This window comes from Dendrobates tinctorius, unplaced genomic scaffold (assembly GCF_039654945.1).
Source record: "Dendrobates tinctorius isolate UK_male_01 unplaced genomic scaffold, ASM3965494v1 ptg000039l, whole genome shotgun sequence".
NCBI lineage: Eukaryota > Metazoa > Chordata > Amphibia > Anura > Dendrobatidae > Dendrobates > Dendrobates tinctorius.
This window is the reverse complement of record NW_027361707.1, coordinates 27613925-27632127: the sequence shown is the minus strand read 5'-3', so window position 1 is coordinate 27632127 and position 18203 is coordinate 27613925. Positions and strand designations below refer to the sequence as shown.

Genomic DNA, 18203 nt, shown 5'->3' with positions numbered 1-18203 from the left:
GATTGGAACTTCTTCAAATCCATTATCATCAAATGGAAGAAAACATGTTACCACAACAACCCTGCTAAGTGAGGTCCACTCACCAACCGTTTCAGCCTGGGCAAGTAGGGCACTAATCAGATAGGCAGCACAGAGGCCAAAGGTAACCCTGAAGGAGCTGCAGAGTGCCCAAGTAGAGACTGGAGTATCTGTCCATATGACCACAATAAGCCGTACAGTCCACAGAGGTGGCCTTTATTGAAGAGTGAGCAGAAAAAAATCACTTACTTACACATACAAATTGTAAAGCTTGCTTTGAGTTTGCCAAAAGACATGTTGGAGAGTCCCCAATGTATGGAGGAAGGTGCTGTGGTCAGATGAGACTAAAATTGAACTTTTTGACCACCAAGGTAAATTTTATGTCTGGCGCCAAACCAACACAGCTCATCACCCCAAGAACACCATCCCCACAGTGAAACATGGTGGTGGCAGCATCATGCTATGGGGCAGGGACAGGTAAAATGATCCAAGTCGAGGGGAAGATAGATGGTGCTGAATACAGGGACATTCTTGAGCAAAACCTGTTCCATCTGATACAGACTGTTTACAGATTTTCTCACCTGAGCTGTGAATGTAAGCAGTTCCTCCAGAGTGACCATGGGCACCCGGTTAAGTGCTGGGAACCTGAGTAGGCGGGGGGGTCCACTCGCCATTGGGGACACTGGCACACTATGGGGGCCCGGTGCCAGCGCCCGTGCGTTGGCCCCCCTTTGCTTGCTCAGGGCCCTGGTACTTGCAATACTTACCTTTTCCCGTTCCCCTTCAGCTTTGGCATCTTCTGACTCTGTGATGTTTCAGTGCAGAGGGCGTGATGACGTCACTACTGTGTGCGCTCTGGAAGACAGCAATGCTGAAGAGTCTGATCCTGCAGCCAACGAGGAGAGATGAATATTTCATTTTTTATTCATGTTTGGAGCATCATATAGGGCATTATATAGGGCTCATTGTGTATGGAGAATTATAAGGGACCCATTAAGTTTAGATCATTATATGTGGTTCATTATATATGGAGCAATATAAGGGGTCGATCATACACTGTATGGTGCATTATATGGGGCCCATTATACAGTATATGGAGCATTATATGGAGTCCATTATGTATGAAGCACTATATGGGGATCAATATGTATCGAGCAATATATGGGGCTCATTATGTATGAAGCAATATATGGGACCCATCATATTCTGGTGCATTATATGAGGCTCATTATGTATGCAGCATTATGTGAGGTCCATTATGTATGGAGCATTATATGGTGCCCATCATATACTGTATGGAGCATAGCATAGGGCCTATTATGTATGGAGCATTTAATGAGTCTCATTATGTTTGGAGCATTATATGGGGTTCATTATTCTGTATAAAGCAATATATGGGGTCCATTATTCTGTATGGAGCACTATATGGGGCCCTTTATACTGTATGAAGCAATATATGCTGCTCATTATACAATAAGGAGCAATATATAGGACCCATCATACTGTATGTAGGAATACATGGGGCTTTTTATACTGTATGGAGAAATATATGGGGCCATCCATTATACTGTATGGAGGAATATATGAGGCCTTTTATACTGTATGGAGCAATATATGCTGCTCATTATACTGTATGGAGCAATATATGGGGATCATTATACTGTATGGAGCAATATATGGGGCTCATTATACTAAATGGAGCATTATATGGGGCTAATTATTCTGTATGGGGCAATATATGGGGTCCATTATTCTGTCCGGAGCAATATATGTGGCTCATTATACTAAATGGAGCAATATATGGGGCTCATTATTCTGTCTGGGGTGATATATGGGGCTCATTATACTGTCTGGAGCAATATATGGGGCTCATACTGTCTGGAGAAATATATGGGGCTCATTATACTGTATGGAGCAATATATGGGGCTCATTATGCTGTCTGGAGCAATATATGGGGTTCATTATACTAAATGGAGCAATATATGGGGCTCATTATACTGTATGGACCAATATATGGGGCTCATTATACTTAATGGAGCATTATATGGGGCTCATTATTCTGTCTGGGGCGATATATGGGGCTCATTATACTGTCTGGAGCAATATATGGGGCTCATTATACTAAATGGAGCAATATATGGGGCTCATTATACTGTATGGAGCAATATATGGGGCTCATTATATCTAATGGAGCAATATATGGGGCTCATTATTCTGTCTGGGGTGATATATGGGGCTCATTATACTGTCTGGAGCAATATATGGGGCTCATTATACTACATGGAGCAATATATGGGGCTCGTTATACCATATGGAGCAATATATGGGGCTCATTATACTTAATGGAGAAATATATGGGGCTCTTTATTCTGTCTGGGGCAATATATGGGGTCCATTATTCTGTCTGGAGCAATATATGGGGCTCATTATACTAAATGGAGCAATATATGGGGCTCATTATTCTGTCTGGGGCGATATATGGGGCTCATTATACTGTATGGAGCAATATATGGGGCTCATTATACTGAATGGAGCAATATATGGGGCTCATTCTACTGTATGGAGCAATATATGGGGCTCATTATACTGTATGGAGCAATATATGGGTCTCATTATACTTAATGGAGCAATATATGGGGCTCATTATTCTGTCTGGGGCGATATATGGGGTCCATTATTCTGTCTGGAGCAATATATGGGGCTCATTATACTAAATAGAGCTATATATGGGGTTCATTATTCTGTCTGGGGCGATATATGGGGCTCATTATACTGTATGGAGCAATATATGGGGGTCATTATACTAAATGGAGCAACATATGGGGCTCATTATACTGTATGGAGCAATATATGGGGCTTATTATACTGTATGGAGCAATATACGGGGCTCATTTTACTGTGTGGAGCAATATATGGGGCTCACTATTCTGTCTGGGGCGATATATGGGGCTCATTATACTGTATGGAGCAATAAAAGGGGCTCATTATACTAAATGGAGCAATATATGGGGCTCATTATTCTGTATGGCACAATATATGGGGCTCATTATTCATGAATTGTGGTATGTGTTAAAGGGGCCCTCTGAGACTCTTTCACCCGGGGCCCACGAAAACCTGAAGCCAGCCAGGACCATGGATGTCCTGGCTGTTTCCTAATTAGTTCTCTCCTTGCTTGGGATGGCAGATTATCGCGGTGGCCATGTCTTGGCAGGTTTGCAGTTTGCCATACTACTTCCATTTTCTAATTGAATTTTGATTGAACAGTACTCTGTGAGATGTTGGGCTATTTTTTTAAATCCTAACCCTGCTTTACTCTTTATCCCTCCACAGCTTTATCCCTGACCTGTCTGGTGTGTTCCTTGGTTTCCATGATGCTGTTTGATCCCTAAGGCCTCTTTCACACATCAGGTTTTCGCCGTCAGGCGCGATCCGGCGCTTTTGACAGAAACCGGATCCGGCGAAATGCAGTGCCGGATCCGTTTTTCCCCCCATTGACTTGCATTTGCGCCGGATCGCGCCGGATGGCCATGCGTTTCATCCGGTTTTCGCCGGATCCGGCAATGTGTCGCGATCCGGCGTCTGGAAAAAACAGTGACTGTAACGTTTTTTGTCTCCGTCGAAAAAGCCGGACACGCCGGATCCGGCGCGTCCGGCTTTTTCACACAATGAAAGCCTATGAGCGCCGCAATGCGCCGGATCCGGCGAAAGCCGGATCCGTCGGCCGGATCCGTTTTTTTGGTCTGAGCATGCTCAGTAGCTCTGCCCACAAGACATATATAAAAGCAAGACAGTGGGACCCACAGCCACACCCAACATGCCACCCAAGACAGCAACCAGGCGCAGGAGAAGGCAGGAGACCACTGCAGCACCATCCGCACCACCACCCCAAATGGAGCAGCAAATAGAACATGCTGAGGAGGGGAGGCCAGCAGCAGATGAGAGACGGTAATTATCAAATAACCCATTCCTCCAAACTAGGGCTATTGAATATCAAGATATTCATTGGCCCTTTGTTTCTCTTTATTCAACAGCCGCCCAATAGATGCAGCAGCAGCAGCAGCAATGGCAGCAGCTGGAACACCACCCACAGGCATGGAGTGTGGCCACCAGGAAGACAGCACATCATCTTCTGGGAGCCCTCCTTCGCATCGTCAGCGTTTGACGGTAAGTTTTTATTTCCAAAATCCATCTTCTCTGTAATATATGTCTATTCATTGCCTTTTATTTCAAAACAGGAATCACAAGATGAAGAGGAGCTCCCAGAAGAAGAAGGAAGGGGTGGACAGACACCTGGAGTGGGCTCACAATTCGTAAGTTTTTTGCATCAAACGCAGAAACACAACATCACACTACACACAACACATAGAAAACAATGTTCTGCAGACCACACACAGCAAACAAATGCCTACATCCAAAGACATAACATTTTTTGTTTTCTTCTCTAGTCTTCCCAATCTGGTGCTTGGCAAAGAGGTCCTCGCAGTGCCTCCCAGGGTCGTCGGCGACAGCAACGCGGCGGTCACCAGCGTGTAAGTATAAATATTTTTGCTTTGTTTTTTTGCACTTTTTATTTCATTTCTTTTGTGGAGGCTAATTATGTTATTTTTGTCTTTTTCTTTAACAGCCTTCACAGCGTGCTCCCGACTCTGACGGTGAGGATGGAGGGATTGATGTGGACCGCCTCATCGATCTCGTCAGAGAAAGGGAGCCGCTCTGGAATATGGCTGACCGCCGCCACGCTGACCTGATCGTTACCCGACGACTCTGGGAGGAAATCTGTTCGCTCCTTGTTGGCCGCTGGGAGGACCTCGAAGCTCGGGCCCAGATTAAAGAGCGTAAGTATATACAGTACCGGTTGCTTGATGTAAACCAGTGTTTCCCGAACTCCAGTCCTCGTGGTCCCCACGGATCATGTGTTCAGGATTTCTATTTACTATAGAAATCATGAAAACATGACCCCTGGGGACCATGAGGACTGGAGTTTGGGAAACACTGATGTTGTATACTAACCACTCCTTTCTCGTTTCAGGGAACAGAATTGTGAATCGGTGGCGGTCTGTGAGAGATCGTTTCAAGAAGGAGTTCAATAAAGAGATGCGGGCCCCGAGTGGATCTGGAGGACGCAGGAGCAAGTACAAGTACGCAGAAGCCCTGTCGTTCCTCCGGGAAACAATGGTCACCAGAAGGTAAATATTACACACCACATGTGAAAAAAAATGTTATATGTAAAATTTTTTTTCAGCCAGGGCCATACCATGTCAGTATTTTAATTGTTTTTTTTTCTCTTTATTCCACAGCACGGTGAGCAGCACTCGGGAGCCGGCACGATTGGACCCTTCTGAGGCGATCCCTGAGGAGACCGGCACCGAGGGACACTTCGACCGCCCCGGTACATCTGCACCTTCCCAGCCTTCCCACACATTCGACCCATCTGTCCCATCCACCAGCACAGGAGCATCGTGGCCGCCTACATTACATGAAGCTGCTGGTGAGGAGATCGCTTTCCCTTTACCCCACCCTTCTGCCCCTGCCACCTCTAGTACACCTGCGGGTACTGGGTGGCAGCGGCAGAGGGGTCAGGAAAAGACTTATGCGCCAGAGTTCTTGCATCTGAATGCATCTTTCCAGAACTGTCTAAAAGTCTTGTCAGAGCAAATATCCGCAGGCTATCAGCAGATCAACTCCAGCATTCTGGAGGTGAAGACACTTCTGCAAACCATGCATTCAGAAGCAAGATCTTCGCCAAACCACACCTTTTTCAGGTCTGTTGTGGAGCGCATGGAAACGCTCTCTCCTGCCCAGCAGATGCATGTAATGCATTCATGCCACGCTGCTCTCCAGCAAGTTACCTCCCAACCTCCTCCTCCTCCCACCACAGTAGTTCCTCCACCTGCACCCCCTCCAGCCACTTTCCATCCTCCCCCTCCTATTACATCTACACCCCCTCCAGCCACTTTCCATCCTCCCCCTCCTATTACATCTACACCCCCTCCAGTCACTTTCCATCCTCCCCCTCCTATTACATACCATCCACCTCCAGCCACTTTCCATCCTCCCCCTCCTATTACATACCATCCACCTCCCCAGCACCATCCACCTCCCCAGCACCATCCACCTCCCCAGCACCAGCAACCTCCCCAGCACCAGCAACCTCACCAGTACCAGCAACCTCCACAGTACCTGCAAACTCCCCAGTACCAGCAACCTCCCCAGTACCAGACATCTCCCCACTTCCAGCAACCTGCCCCGTACCAGACATCTCCCCACTTCCAGCAACCTGCCCCGTACCAGACATCTCCCCACTTCCAGCAACCTGCCCCGTACCAAACTCCTTCCCCATACAACTTGCCATCAACATCATCTGCTCCTACAGTCCCTGCCCAACCCTCCACTTCACCACCCACCACCTCTTCTGCTTCCCACATGTCCACCCATTCTGTAGTTTTTTCCACACCTTCACCTCTAACTGTTCCTTCCCCACCACGATCCCAGTCCTCTCTCCACACTCCCAGTGTCGAAGTGTCCCGCAGCCCCTACAGCAGTATTTCCACCACACACTACACAGAATTATAATGTGTGTATTTAAATAAAAATGACCAGTTTTAAGGTTTCAGTTTTATAGTTTCAAAGTTTTATTAAACAAGTTTATTAAAATTTTAAAAAAGTTTACTAAAAAAAACATTTTTCAATAAAAGTTAAATTATTTTACACTGGTTGTCTGTCATTTCTTTCTGCGGCGAAAAAGGTTAAATACAGGGTATTTAAAAGGTGAAATGGTATTCAAAACTAGGTATATAACTGTGGGTAAATTTTAGCTTTTTGCCACAGTTGTGTTCCTGGTTGTGTTTGAAGCAAAGTATTTCACCTAAAAAGTTGTGTTTATTGTTGGTGATTTCCTAACAATGTACACAACTTTTGTTAAAAGGTGAAATACTTTGCATAAAACACAACCAGGTACACACCTGTGGCCTAAAGCTAAAAATAGAGACCATGACAAGATAGCCAACTTTGGTTGGCAAAGGTATATACTGTTGGTCCAGAAGGTACACAAGTTTGGTTAGGGCACAAATCTTTCACACTCTTTTTGGTTAGGGCATTCACATGCCTTGAGGTGACATAAAGTATAGTGCAAAATTGTACCTCATTACTGAAACCGTCACAGAACTTCTAGTGGTAATGTCATGGTAATCTTGCAAGGTGGTTTCTTCAGAGGTGTCCTCAATGGAAATGGGTTCCTTGCAGATAACAAAATTGTGGAGTACCACGCATGCTTTGATCACCTCGTCCACAGTTTCTGTCTTGAGGTTGATCGCAGTCAATAGGACCCGCCATTTGGCTGTCAGAATACCAAAGGTACATTCAACCATTCTTCTTGCTCTTGTGAGGCGGTAATTAAAAATGCGTTTTGGTCTTGTCAATCCTCTGCTAGAGTACGGTTTCAAAAGGTGTTCTGACAGCTGGAAGGCTTCATCCCCTACACAGACAAATGGCATAGGTGGACCAGATGTTTGCGGCAGCGGTCTAGGGGGTGGGAACTGGAAGGTGTTTCCATACAGTTTACGCCCCATGGCAGACAGTTTGAAAACTTGAGAGTCATTGGAGCGGCCATAGGCCCCAATATCAACCGCAATAAATTTGTATTCCGCGTCAGCGATGGCCATGAGGACAATTGAAAAATATTTCTTGTAATTAAAATATTCCGATCCCGATCCAGCTGGCTTTACAATGCGGATATGTTTCCCGTCCACAGCGCCCAAGCAGTTTGGAAACTGACATATCTGTTGAAACTTGTCAGCAATTTCAATCCACCTCTCTGTTGTGGGCTCTGGTAAAAACTCTTCAGCTAAGGAGTCCCACAGTGCACGGCATGTGTACTTCACAATTCCAGATATGGTGGAAATCCCGAGTCTGTACTGGAAATGCAGTGACGAAAGGGATTCTCCAGTTGCAAGAAATCTGTGGGGAATTAAAAAACAATAAATTAGTTTTAAATCACAGCATTACATACCAAAACTGACCTATAACACTTGGAGATACAAACTACCACCAACAAGATTGCAGTGAAAGTGTGCTCTGATGCGATCACATCCAATAAATGTGGCTTACCTTAAAGTCACCATCAGACGCTCTGCGGGTGAAACAGAGAAGCGGCAATAGGTGTCCGCTTTTCTTATGAGGTGTGCAATGCGCTCCACCAAGTAATCAAAATTCTCCATTTTCATCCGAACATATCCAAAAAATTTATCCGGGTTTCGTCGAAGGTCCATGCAGAGTGTAGAATAGACCCCACGCGTCATTCTCTTGGCTGTGATGGGGTGGATCCACAAACGTCGTCTACGATGCCTGATGCGCTGCTGTCTCGCTCTCTCCTTCTCCAGAACAAACCCTCAAACGATTCGCCTCCGCTATAAAATCCGCCAAATTCTTCAAAATATTTCCAATGACAACATCCATCTTCGCCAGTAACTTGCTCTTCTCTCCAACCTGCACTTTCTCCTCTACAACCTGTCAAAGAAGGGCTGTAGGAACACGCTATATATAGTTTTCCAGTAGCCAATCCCGTTCGGAAGGCCACAAGGGTCAATTTTAAAAACCGGATCCGGCGTAATCCGTCGAAAAAACGGATAGAAAAACGGATGAACCGGATGAGACGGATCCGGTTTTGTCTTTCCAGAAAAAGACGGATCCGGCAGAAAACCGGATCCGTCACATCCGGTTTTAAGAAACATTTGCCGGATCCGGCGTTCCGGCACGACGCCGGATCGCGCCTGACGCCGAAAACCTGATGTGTGAAAGTAGCCTAAGGCCTGTTTCACACTTCAGTTATTTGACGTCAGTCAAAATCCGCCGTTTTTATAAAAAAACGGATCCGCCATTTTTTTGGCGGATTCGTTTTTTTTCCCCATAGACAAGCGGTGGATTTTGTCTGATGGTCGTCCGTTGCATCCATTTTTTGACGTATCTGTTTTAATTTTAGCATCCGCCGGCTGGAGTAGACGGACAATGTAACGTTTTGGTTTTTTTTCTCTCTCTCTCTGTCTCTCTCTCTCTTTTTCAAGAGATCAGTTCCTTTAAATTTAATACACTTAGCGGCTGCAGCGAATCCGTCCAAGAAACGGATCCGATGTCATCCGTTTGTTGCAAAACGGAAATGGATACGTTTTTTCACACTTTGGTCGTTTGCAACTGACGTCAAACAACTGAAGTGTGAACAGGCCTAAGGCTCTTACACAAACATCTGAGTTTAAGGTATACTGAGAATAAATTACACACTTGTTACTTTACATTGGTATACCACACAAAATAAATGTAGAACTGTGTATGTACTGTATATGTATATTGCAAATGGTCATGATACAGATTTTCCTATTTTCATGCAAACCTTTTCTAAAATCTAGCAAAGTTGTAGAACCCTTCCGTAATGCTTCATCACGATATTGCAGCAGTAAAAAAAAGCAAAAAAAAAAAACCCTTCACTAGTAAATTTGTAATTTAGCGCTTTGTAATGTTATATTCAATGGAAACTTCATACATTATTAAATACACCTTAGACCCGATGAGGCCGTTATATTTACTTTGAAAATCTTTCTCAGAATAGCTGTATAATCAATTGCCAAAGTTTTACAGCCTGATTTAAAGGGAATCTGTCACCTGGTTTTGGCGGGCTATTTAAATGAGGTCTGTCCGGTCCGATGGGCGGTGTTTCGGATCTTTGCCGCCTCCCCATCCTTGGCCGCCGTCCAGTTTTTTCATGAATAGGAGTAGGTGTCCGCCATCTTTCGCGCGTGCGCTAAGCATTCTAGGCTCGCGCATGCGCAGTATGCTTTGCCCAACTGCGGGCAAAGCCAAAAAGCCTTACTGCGCATGCGCCGGTTAACTAGGCCCCGGAACACAGCAAAATACTTCCGGGGCTTAGTTAACCGGCGCATGCGCAGTAAGGCTTTTCGGCTTTGCCCGCATTTGGGCAAAGCATACTGCGCGTGCACAAGCCAAGAATTCTTAGCGCACGTGCGAAAGATGGCGGACACCTACTCCTATTCATGAAAAAATGGCGGAGGGCGGTCAAGGATGGGGAGGCGGCAAAGATCCGAAACACCGCCCATCGGACCGGACAGACCTCATTTAAATAGCCCGCCAAAACCAGGTGACAGATTCCCTTTAAAGATGATGCTTTGAGCCCAACTAGGGCAGGACTCAGTGGTACAAACAGCATCCCTGACGACTTAAAGGTATTATTCTGATTTTATGTGTGTTTGAAATGGCATAAAGGGAGTAAGCTTCAAATAAATTAATAATATTAATTAGTAATTCTACATTTAACTGTTAATACACGATGCAGGGAGATGGAGGAGCAGCTGTCGTCATCATATGTTGCCAGTGGTGGATACTGTGTTATGTTTCGCTTGCCGATTTACCTTTTCTGGAAATTCTGCCTGCGATGATAATGAAACTGCTGAAAAGCAATCTCTGCAATGAGAATCACACTAGTTTGTACTTTTTTTTTTTTTTGCAATAGCAAAATGGTTCTTTCTAATGATTTATTATGGTTCATCTCTCCGTAGAAAGCTGAAATGTATGGCCGATGGAGAGTCCATTCCTCCCGACTGGCCTTATTTTAAGACCATAGATCGGATACTGTCCAAACTACCAGAACATAGTGATGGAAAGTCACAGCCTGGACCTTCTACATCGCAAACCGAGGCTTCTCAGTCCCCGTCTACAAAGTCCACACCCCTCTACCTCCCCTATAACCAATTCACATACGAAGAAAGAGAAGGTTGCTTTGAAGACGTCAATTCAGAAAGCTCGACAAGCCTGCAGTCCTATAAACTCAGGTACAGATATGGTGGATTATTATAGAAAGTCTCTGTTGTTTCATAGGTCAGTAATCTGGTCATCCACATACATGGACATAATCATCTTTAAAGGGACCTTCGACCCTGGGACTCTAAAGTGACTATGCACCTCATGTATAATCTTCTACCTACTTGGTGCACTCCTTTGTCCTCTCGTTGCCTGAGATCACCTTTCTTTTCTTCCTGCTTACAAGATGGAGACTATAAAGGTATGGGGAAAGTGGTAACTCTATATCAGGGCTTCCCGGGCCTCTAGACTTCCCTCTGGTCCAGACTTACCACTCTGTCCCCTATGGCACTGTGGTGGCCATCTTGGCAGCAGGAGGAAAGGAACAACAGATGGGGCAACGGAAATGAAATGAATGGCACCAGGTAGGGCTGCTATACATGAAAAATGTAGTCACTTTTTCATCCCAGTGTAAAGAGTCCCTTTAAGGCTAACAAAACGATTCATCAGTACTGGCCTTTTACGTGTCAGTCTGTATGAATGGTGCATGTGCACTAGAATAAAGGCCCCCGTCACACACAGCGAGATCGCTGATTTTGTGACGCCACAGCGATCTCGCCAGCGATCTTTGTGACGGGGATCAGCGACCGGCCCCCCTGACGGTTATTGCTGATCATACTCGATCGTCCTGGGCCATTTTTTGATCGCTGGTCTCCAGCTGGCCAGCACGCATCGCTGCGTGTGGCAGCGAGAGAGCAGAGATCAGCGATGCCGATTTCTAATGTAAACATTGGATATCCAGGAGCTGCGGCTCTTGGATACCCGCTGTTTACCTTGGAAACCGGCGTACACGCTGGTCCTGATTGCTGGAGGGGCTGTCTATGTGACAGCTCACCAGCGATCAGCCTAACGATGTCCCAGCGATCCCATCCATGTCAGATCATTGGTGGGATCTCTGGGACATCGTTATGTGTAACGGGGCGTTTAGATGCACAAAAGTCATTGAGAAGTGTTAGCCAGTGTAAGAACCGTAGACTAGAGAACATTTTTGTAGTAATTTCCACCACTTTTGTGGTGCAAATTCCAAAGAATTTTGTAGCCGCAATCAACCACGGGCCCCTCCTTGCTAAGAATTGCCCAAACTGTTCGATTAGCCGGCATGAAAACTATGAGTTGCACAAAAAAAATTTGCAGCATTTCAAATGGTTTTACAACAAAATTCCCTTTGAAGGGTCAAATCTTCAACAGGAGATTGAGGAGAAGATCAGTGTCAGGCAGCAGCTCTTCGGCAATTGGCGGTTCGTGTAGGAAAGTCACACTACACTTCTATTTCTCAGGGAATGTAAAATCAGAGGTATTGTAAAGGACCACAGGAGGTGGTGCTATTGGTCTGATGACTTTATTGGAATTTCATATTTTTTTTTCCATTCATATCCAGAGCTGATATATAAAATGTGCCCTTCAGAAACAGTCAGCAGCTTATCTCCATCCAGTTGTCAAACATGTAACTTACAGATGTCTTCTTCCTTACCTTGCCTACTTTCATGACATAGCCCGATAAATTTGGCAGAAAGTGACCACTGGTAAAAAGAAAACCATGATTTTGTGATACTCTGTCTGGAGATGTTTATGCTTTATCTCTCTCTATATAACCACTCAGTGTTTGTGACTGGGGTTTCAGCCTGTTGAGGGTCACAACAATGTATTCAATTTGCTCCATGGGAATTTAAGGGATTTTCCTTGATTCCATCAGTGATTTTCTCAAGGCAAAACTGATCCAGCTCCTTCAAGTTAGATGGTTTCCTCAGGTGAACAGCAATATTTAGGTCTGACCACAAATTCTCAATTGGATTATGGTCTGGGCTTTGACTAGACCACTCCAAAACATTTACACGTTTCCTCATAAACCAGTCGAATGTAGCTTTAGCAGTATGCTTTGGGTCATTGTGTTGATGGAAGGTAAACCTCCGCCCCTGTCTCATATCACCTGCAGAATGAAACAGGTTTTGATCAAGAATATCCCTGTACCTTCCCCTCGACTTGTACCATTTTCCCTGTCCTTGATGCTGAAAAACATCCCCATAGCATGATGCTGCCACCATCCTGTTCCACTGTGGGGATGGTGTTCTTGGGGTGATGATCTGTGTTGGTTTACCAACAGACCTAGCTGTAGCGTTATGTTGAGTGCCCCTGCATAGTGTTTACTTTTCACTCCATGCAGGGATGCTGGTTTACTCACCGTCACAGTCCTCTGTCGTGGTCCTGGCATACTCCTTGTCTGCTCCTGTGCACACCGCACTGTGTCTCAGCGGCGTGCCTAGTGCGCGCGCTCCCCTGCTCTTAAAGGGTCAACACACACATGGTAAATGCCAACTGCTAACAGCTGTGAGGCATTTAGGGATGTGTTTACCTCTGAGGTTTCTCCCAGCCAATGGCTGGGAGGCATATTGTATAAATGGCACCCTCCCCAATTGGGAGATGCATGAGAAACCCTTATAGTTACTCTGTTAGATGGTTTGGTGTGTGTAACTGTATGTTGCCAGGTCCCCCATCCTAGTCTGTTAAAGCTATTTCCATATCCTGTGTCCCGTTAGTCCAGTATAATTTGTCCTTGTTTCCTGTTACCGCTTCGGTGGTGTCCATATCCTGAAACTGCGTCCACCGTATCTGTACCCCGTGGCCGCATCAGCAGTACCTGAACTGATACCCGAGACCATGTTCTTTCCATTTAACGAAAATAGATTTGATGGTGCTAGGGGGATTGTCAGAGATTGGGATATTTTTGTTATAACCCAACCCTGACTTGTACTTCTCAACAACTTTGTCCCTGACTTGTTTGGAGAGCTCATTGGTCTTCATGGTGTTTGGTTAGTCATGCCTCTTGCTTAACGGTGTTGCAGCCTCTGTGATCTTTCAGGAAAGGTAAAGTGTATATACAGTTGTGCTCAAAAGTTTACATACCCTGGCAGAATGTTTACTTTCTTGGCCTTTTTTTCAGAGAATATGAATGATAACACCAAAACTTTTTTCTCCTCTCATGGTTAGTGGTTGGGTGAAGCCATTTATTGTCACATTTCTGTGTTTTCGCTTTCTAAATTGCAATGAAAACCCAAAACATCCAAATGAGCCTGATTCAAAGTTTACATGAAGCATTTCTTAATACAGTGTATTGCCCCCTCTAACATCAATGACGGCTTAAAGTCTTTTGTGGTAGTTGTGGATGAGGTTCTTTATTTTCTCAGATGGTAAAGCTGCCAATTCTTCTTAGCAAAACAGCCTCCAGTTCCTGTAAATTCCAGGGCTGTCTAGCATGAACTGTACGCTTGAGATCTCCCCAGAATGGCTCAATGATATTGAGGTCAGGAGACTGAGATGGTAACTCCAGAACCTTCACTTTGTTCTGCTGTAGCCAATGACAGGTCTACTTGGCCCTGTGTTTTGGATCATTGTCATATTGGAAGGTCCAAGTATATCTCAGGCGCAGCTTCCGGGCTGATGATTGCAAATTTGACTCCAGTATTTGCTGATAAAGTGCTGCATTCATCTTCCCTTCAACTTTGACCAAGTTTCCTTTGCCTTTGTAGCTCACACACATCCAAAACACCAAAACATCAGTGATCCACCTCCGAGCTTTATTGTAGGAAAGGTGCGCCTTTCATTATAGGCCTTGTTGACCTCTCTCCAAATGTGACGTTTATGGTTGTGGCCAAAAAGTTCAATTTTGGTCTCATCACTCCAAATTACCTTGTTCCAGAAGTTTTGAGGCTTGTCTAGTGCTGTTTTGAGTATTGTAGCCGAGATACAGTACTTTGTGATATTTGTGCAGTAATGGCTTTCTTCTGGCGACTTGACCATGCAGCCCATTTTTCTTCATGTGCCTCCTTATTGTGCAACTTGAAACAGCCACACCGCTAGTTTTCAGAGAGTCCAGTATTTCAGCTGATGTTATTTGTGGGTTTTTCTTTGCATCCCAAACAATTTTCCTGGCAGTTGTGGGCAAAAATTTTGTTGGTCTCCCTGACCGTGGTTTTGGTTTTAAATAGCCCCTGATTTTCCATTTGTTAATCACAGTTTGAATGCTGCTGACTGGCATTATCAATTCCTTGAATAACTTTTTGCATCCCTTTCTTGTTTTATACAGTTCAACTACCTTTTACCATAGATCCATTGATAATTCTTTTGCTTTCCCCATGACTCACAATCCAGAAACATCAGTGACTGGATGAAAGATGAAAGAGTCTGTCTGGATCCCAGAAACTCACTCAGCTCTTATGTACACACACTGATTACAAGCAAAGAGGTCACAGGTGGGGATGTTACCTTTAGTAGCCATTCAAACCCATTTATGTCAACTTCTGTGCATGTTATCAGGGCAAAATCACCAGGGTATGTAAACTTTTGATCAGGGTCATTTGGATGTTTTGGGTTCATTATGATTTAAAAAGCGAAAACACAGTAGTTTGACAATAAATGGCTTCACCCAACAACTAACCATAAGAGGAGAAAAAGGTTTTGGTGTTATCATTCATATTATTCTGTAAAAAAGCCAAGAAAGCAAAAATTCTGCCGGGGTATGTAAACGTTTGAGCACAACTGGACTGACGGACCAAGTGACACTTAGGTTGCACCCAGGTGGACTAACTTTCATTAAGCATGTGACATATGAAGGTAACTGCTTCTACCTCAAATTTTTTAGGGTCTTTATCGCAAAAAAGGTGAATACATATGCACATGCCAAGTTTTAGCTATTTTATCCCATAAATTTAATTTATGCCTATATTTTTTTCACTTCACCAACTTAGACTATTAAGTGCTAATGCATCACACACAAATCAGATTACAAAAATATTTAAACACAAGTTGTAAGGTAAAAAAAATGAGTAAAAAGCCAAGGGGGTGAATACTTTTGGAAGCCACTGTACCTATGCTAGTGATCCTTTATTTTTCACAATAAACATCAATGGCCACCCTGTCAAGTAGAAGCTCAATGTCAATCTGTAAATAAAGCCTTTGATTTATGTTCTTTGTTATTATTTGCTTTTGCATAGTAACTTTTTGGTTATCCTTCAGGTCTGGTGAGAGGGCCATAAAGAGGAGGAAACTGCAAAGCAGTAGTTTTCAGAAGAAGAAGCTAAAGATAATGGAAAACATGTTAGAGGAACAGAAAAGGCTGAGCCGAGCGATGGAGGAGACCTGTCGGGAAGTGAGACGAATCTTGGACCAGCAGAACATCATTCAAGTACAAAGCTTACAGCTCCAAGAGAGGATGATGAATCTACTAGAGAGAATGGTCACCAAATCTTCTCCTTAAAATCTGTTCCACCACATATCTCCTTGTCCTTGTGCCTTTTTTGGACCTTTTTATGCTTTCTGGTAGGACAATGGACACCAAGAGGGTGGATTCTTTGAGCAAGACCAAGAGTGAAGGGTTCTATGATGTATTAAGCTGCTCTCCTTGAGTTCACCATAATGGAGACCACCTCTGTTCCTAATAAGGCATATAGGCAGGGGTTGTCATGATGAGAAAAACCCATTTGAGGCACGTCTACACTGCTCCATTATGAAAAATGACAGCTTACCAGTTTTTGATGGGAAAATCTCTGCAGCAATATAAAGTCAACTGAATGGTCCACTGTTGCATATGACGTACGTATTATGCTGTTTGTGCCATGTCTGTGAGGTGGATGTCCACCAAATCACGAATGTGTAATTTCAGAAACCAAAATCAACTGCAGTAACCCGATAAACTCACCTTATTCAGTATTATGCTCCTATGCAGATTGTATGCTTGTTTCACTTGTTGGAAGCACCTTTGTGAACCCTATCTGCTGTATAAGGGACTGCTTCTTCATGCTACACAGACATGTTAGGCTTCTCTCATTCAGGTAACAAAAAGTATGAAAAGCTTGTCCAAGAAAGCTTATAACGTAGAGTTGCTTTATTTTATTGTATTTGCATAATGCTCCGTCAACGTGAAGAGGTTGATTATATGAACTGTAAATCCTGCTCCATATGCACATATTACAGTATAAGGTCTAATTTATTACCAGTGTGTAACAGGAAAAAAAAACTTGTTGCCTATGCCAGTCAAGCACAGTGCAGCACTGATATGGGCCTGCTTAAGGAGGACCTGCTAGCTGCCATGAACATGATTTTTTTTTACCTGGTGTAAATACCTATGTTCTCCTGAATCCAGCAATGTTTTTATTTCGTTCCTGTGCCTCTCCGTCCCTGAGATATGGCCACTTCTTCGATGTATACATATCTGGTCTTCTTAGCCAAGTGGGCGAGTCCTCAACTCGTCTCTGTGGGCGTGTTCTTCAGAACCACTTGGCTAATAAAAAAAAAAAGACTAGATTTACATACAGGGAAGAAAGAGTCATATCTCAGGAAAGGAGAGGCACAGGAACAAAAGAAAAACATTGTCGGATTCAGGAGAACTGTGGCATTTACACCAGGTTAAAAAAAAAAAAAATACAAATACATATTTATTACAAGTGGCATCTCCTCTTTAAATGGGTTCTACAGAATTTTAAAAACATGGCTTCTTTATTCCAGAAACGGCAACACGCCTATACATGGGATGTATGGTATTATAGCTTTGTTGAAATTAATAAATTAATTGGACTGAGCTGCAATTTCACATGCGACCAGTGGACAGGGAGGCGCTGTTTTGGAAGAAAGCATAAACTATTTTGCTCCAGATCTATCCCATTTTTCACATGTATATTTTCACTGGAGTCTAGAAACAAGGATACATGATTAATAAATGACATGGACAGAAGATTTGCTATATCTCCAGGTCTGAATACTGTCCATGTGTAAAGCCATGTAGAAAAAGCCTAAATTTTCTACTACTGTATATCACAGCACAAAGAAAAATGATAATTACTTACCGGTAATTTGATTTTCCAAAGCCATGACAGCACCGCGGACATGAGAGATGGTATCCGCCCCCAGGAAACAGGAAACCTGTAGTAGAGACATAAGAAGGGGGCGGCACCTCTCTCCCCAGTTTGTTTCAGAGTATGCAAAGGTAACCGCCTTATTAGTTTACATACATGTTATATAACAGTGTCACTAATATTCACCTTCTTTTTCCCTTTTTTTTTTTTTATTTATCTATATATATATTTTCACATAGATTTACATATCCAGATACAACTTTAAATTTTCTGGTGCACCACACAACCATCACCAAGATAGGGCGGGAACAATGCGGTGCTGTCATGGCTCTGGAACATCAAATTACCAGTAAGTAATTATCATTTTTTCCCTTCCCCATGACAGCACCGCAGACATGAGAGGAAAGATAGAATAGACTCCTAGGGTGGGCCAACAGCAGACAACACTTTTCTCCCAAAGGCCAGATTTGAGGGCC

At 43.9% G+C, this 18203-nt stretch overlaps 1 protein-coding gene across 1 annotated transcript in view; it reads left to right on the top strand.

The window, feature by feature from the left end:
- The window catches only part of MSANTD1 (Myb/SANT DNA binding domain containing 1), a 43415-nt gene extending 26528 nt beyond the window's left edge, over positions 1 to 16887 (top strand). Inside the window, exons 2-3 of the mRNA XM_073574761.1 lie at positions 10582 to 10854; positions 15893 to 16887. Of these exons, the coding sequence (XP_073430862.1) occupies positions 10582 to 10854; positions 15893 to 16133 (514 nt within the window). The 3' untranslated portion in view covers positions 16134 to 16887. The remainder of the gene's footprint in view (positions 1 to 10581; positions 10855 to 15892) is intronic.
- The last annotated feature ends 1316 nt before the right edge of the window (positions 16888 to 18203 follow it).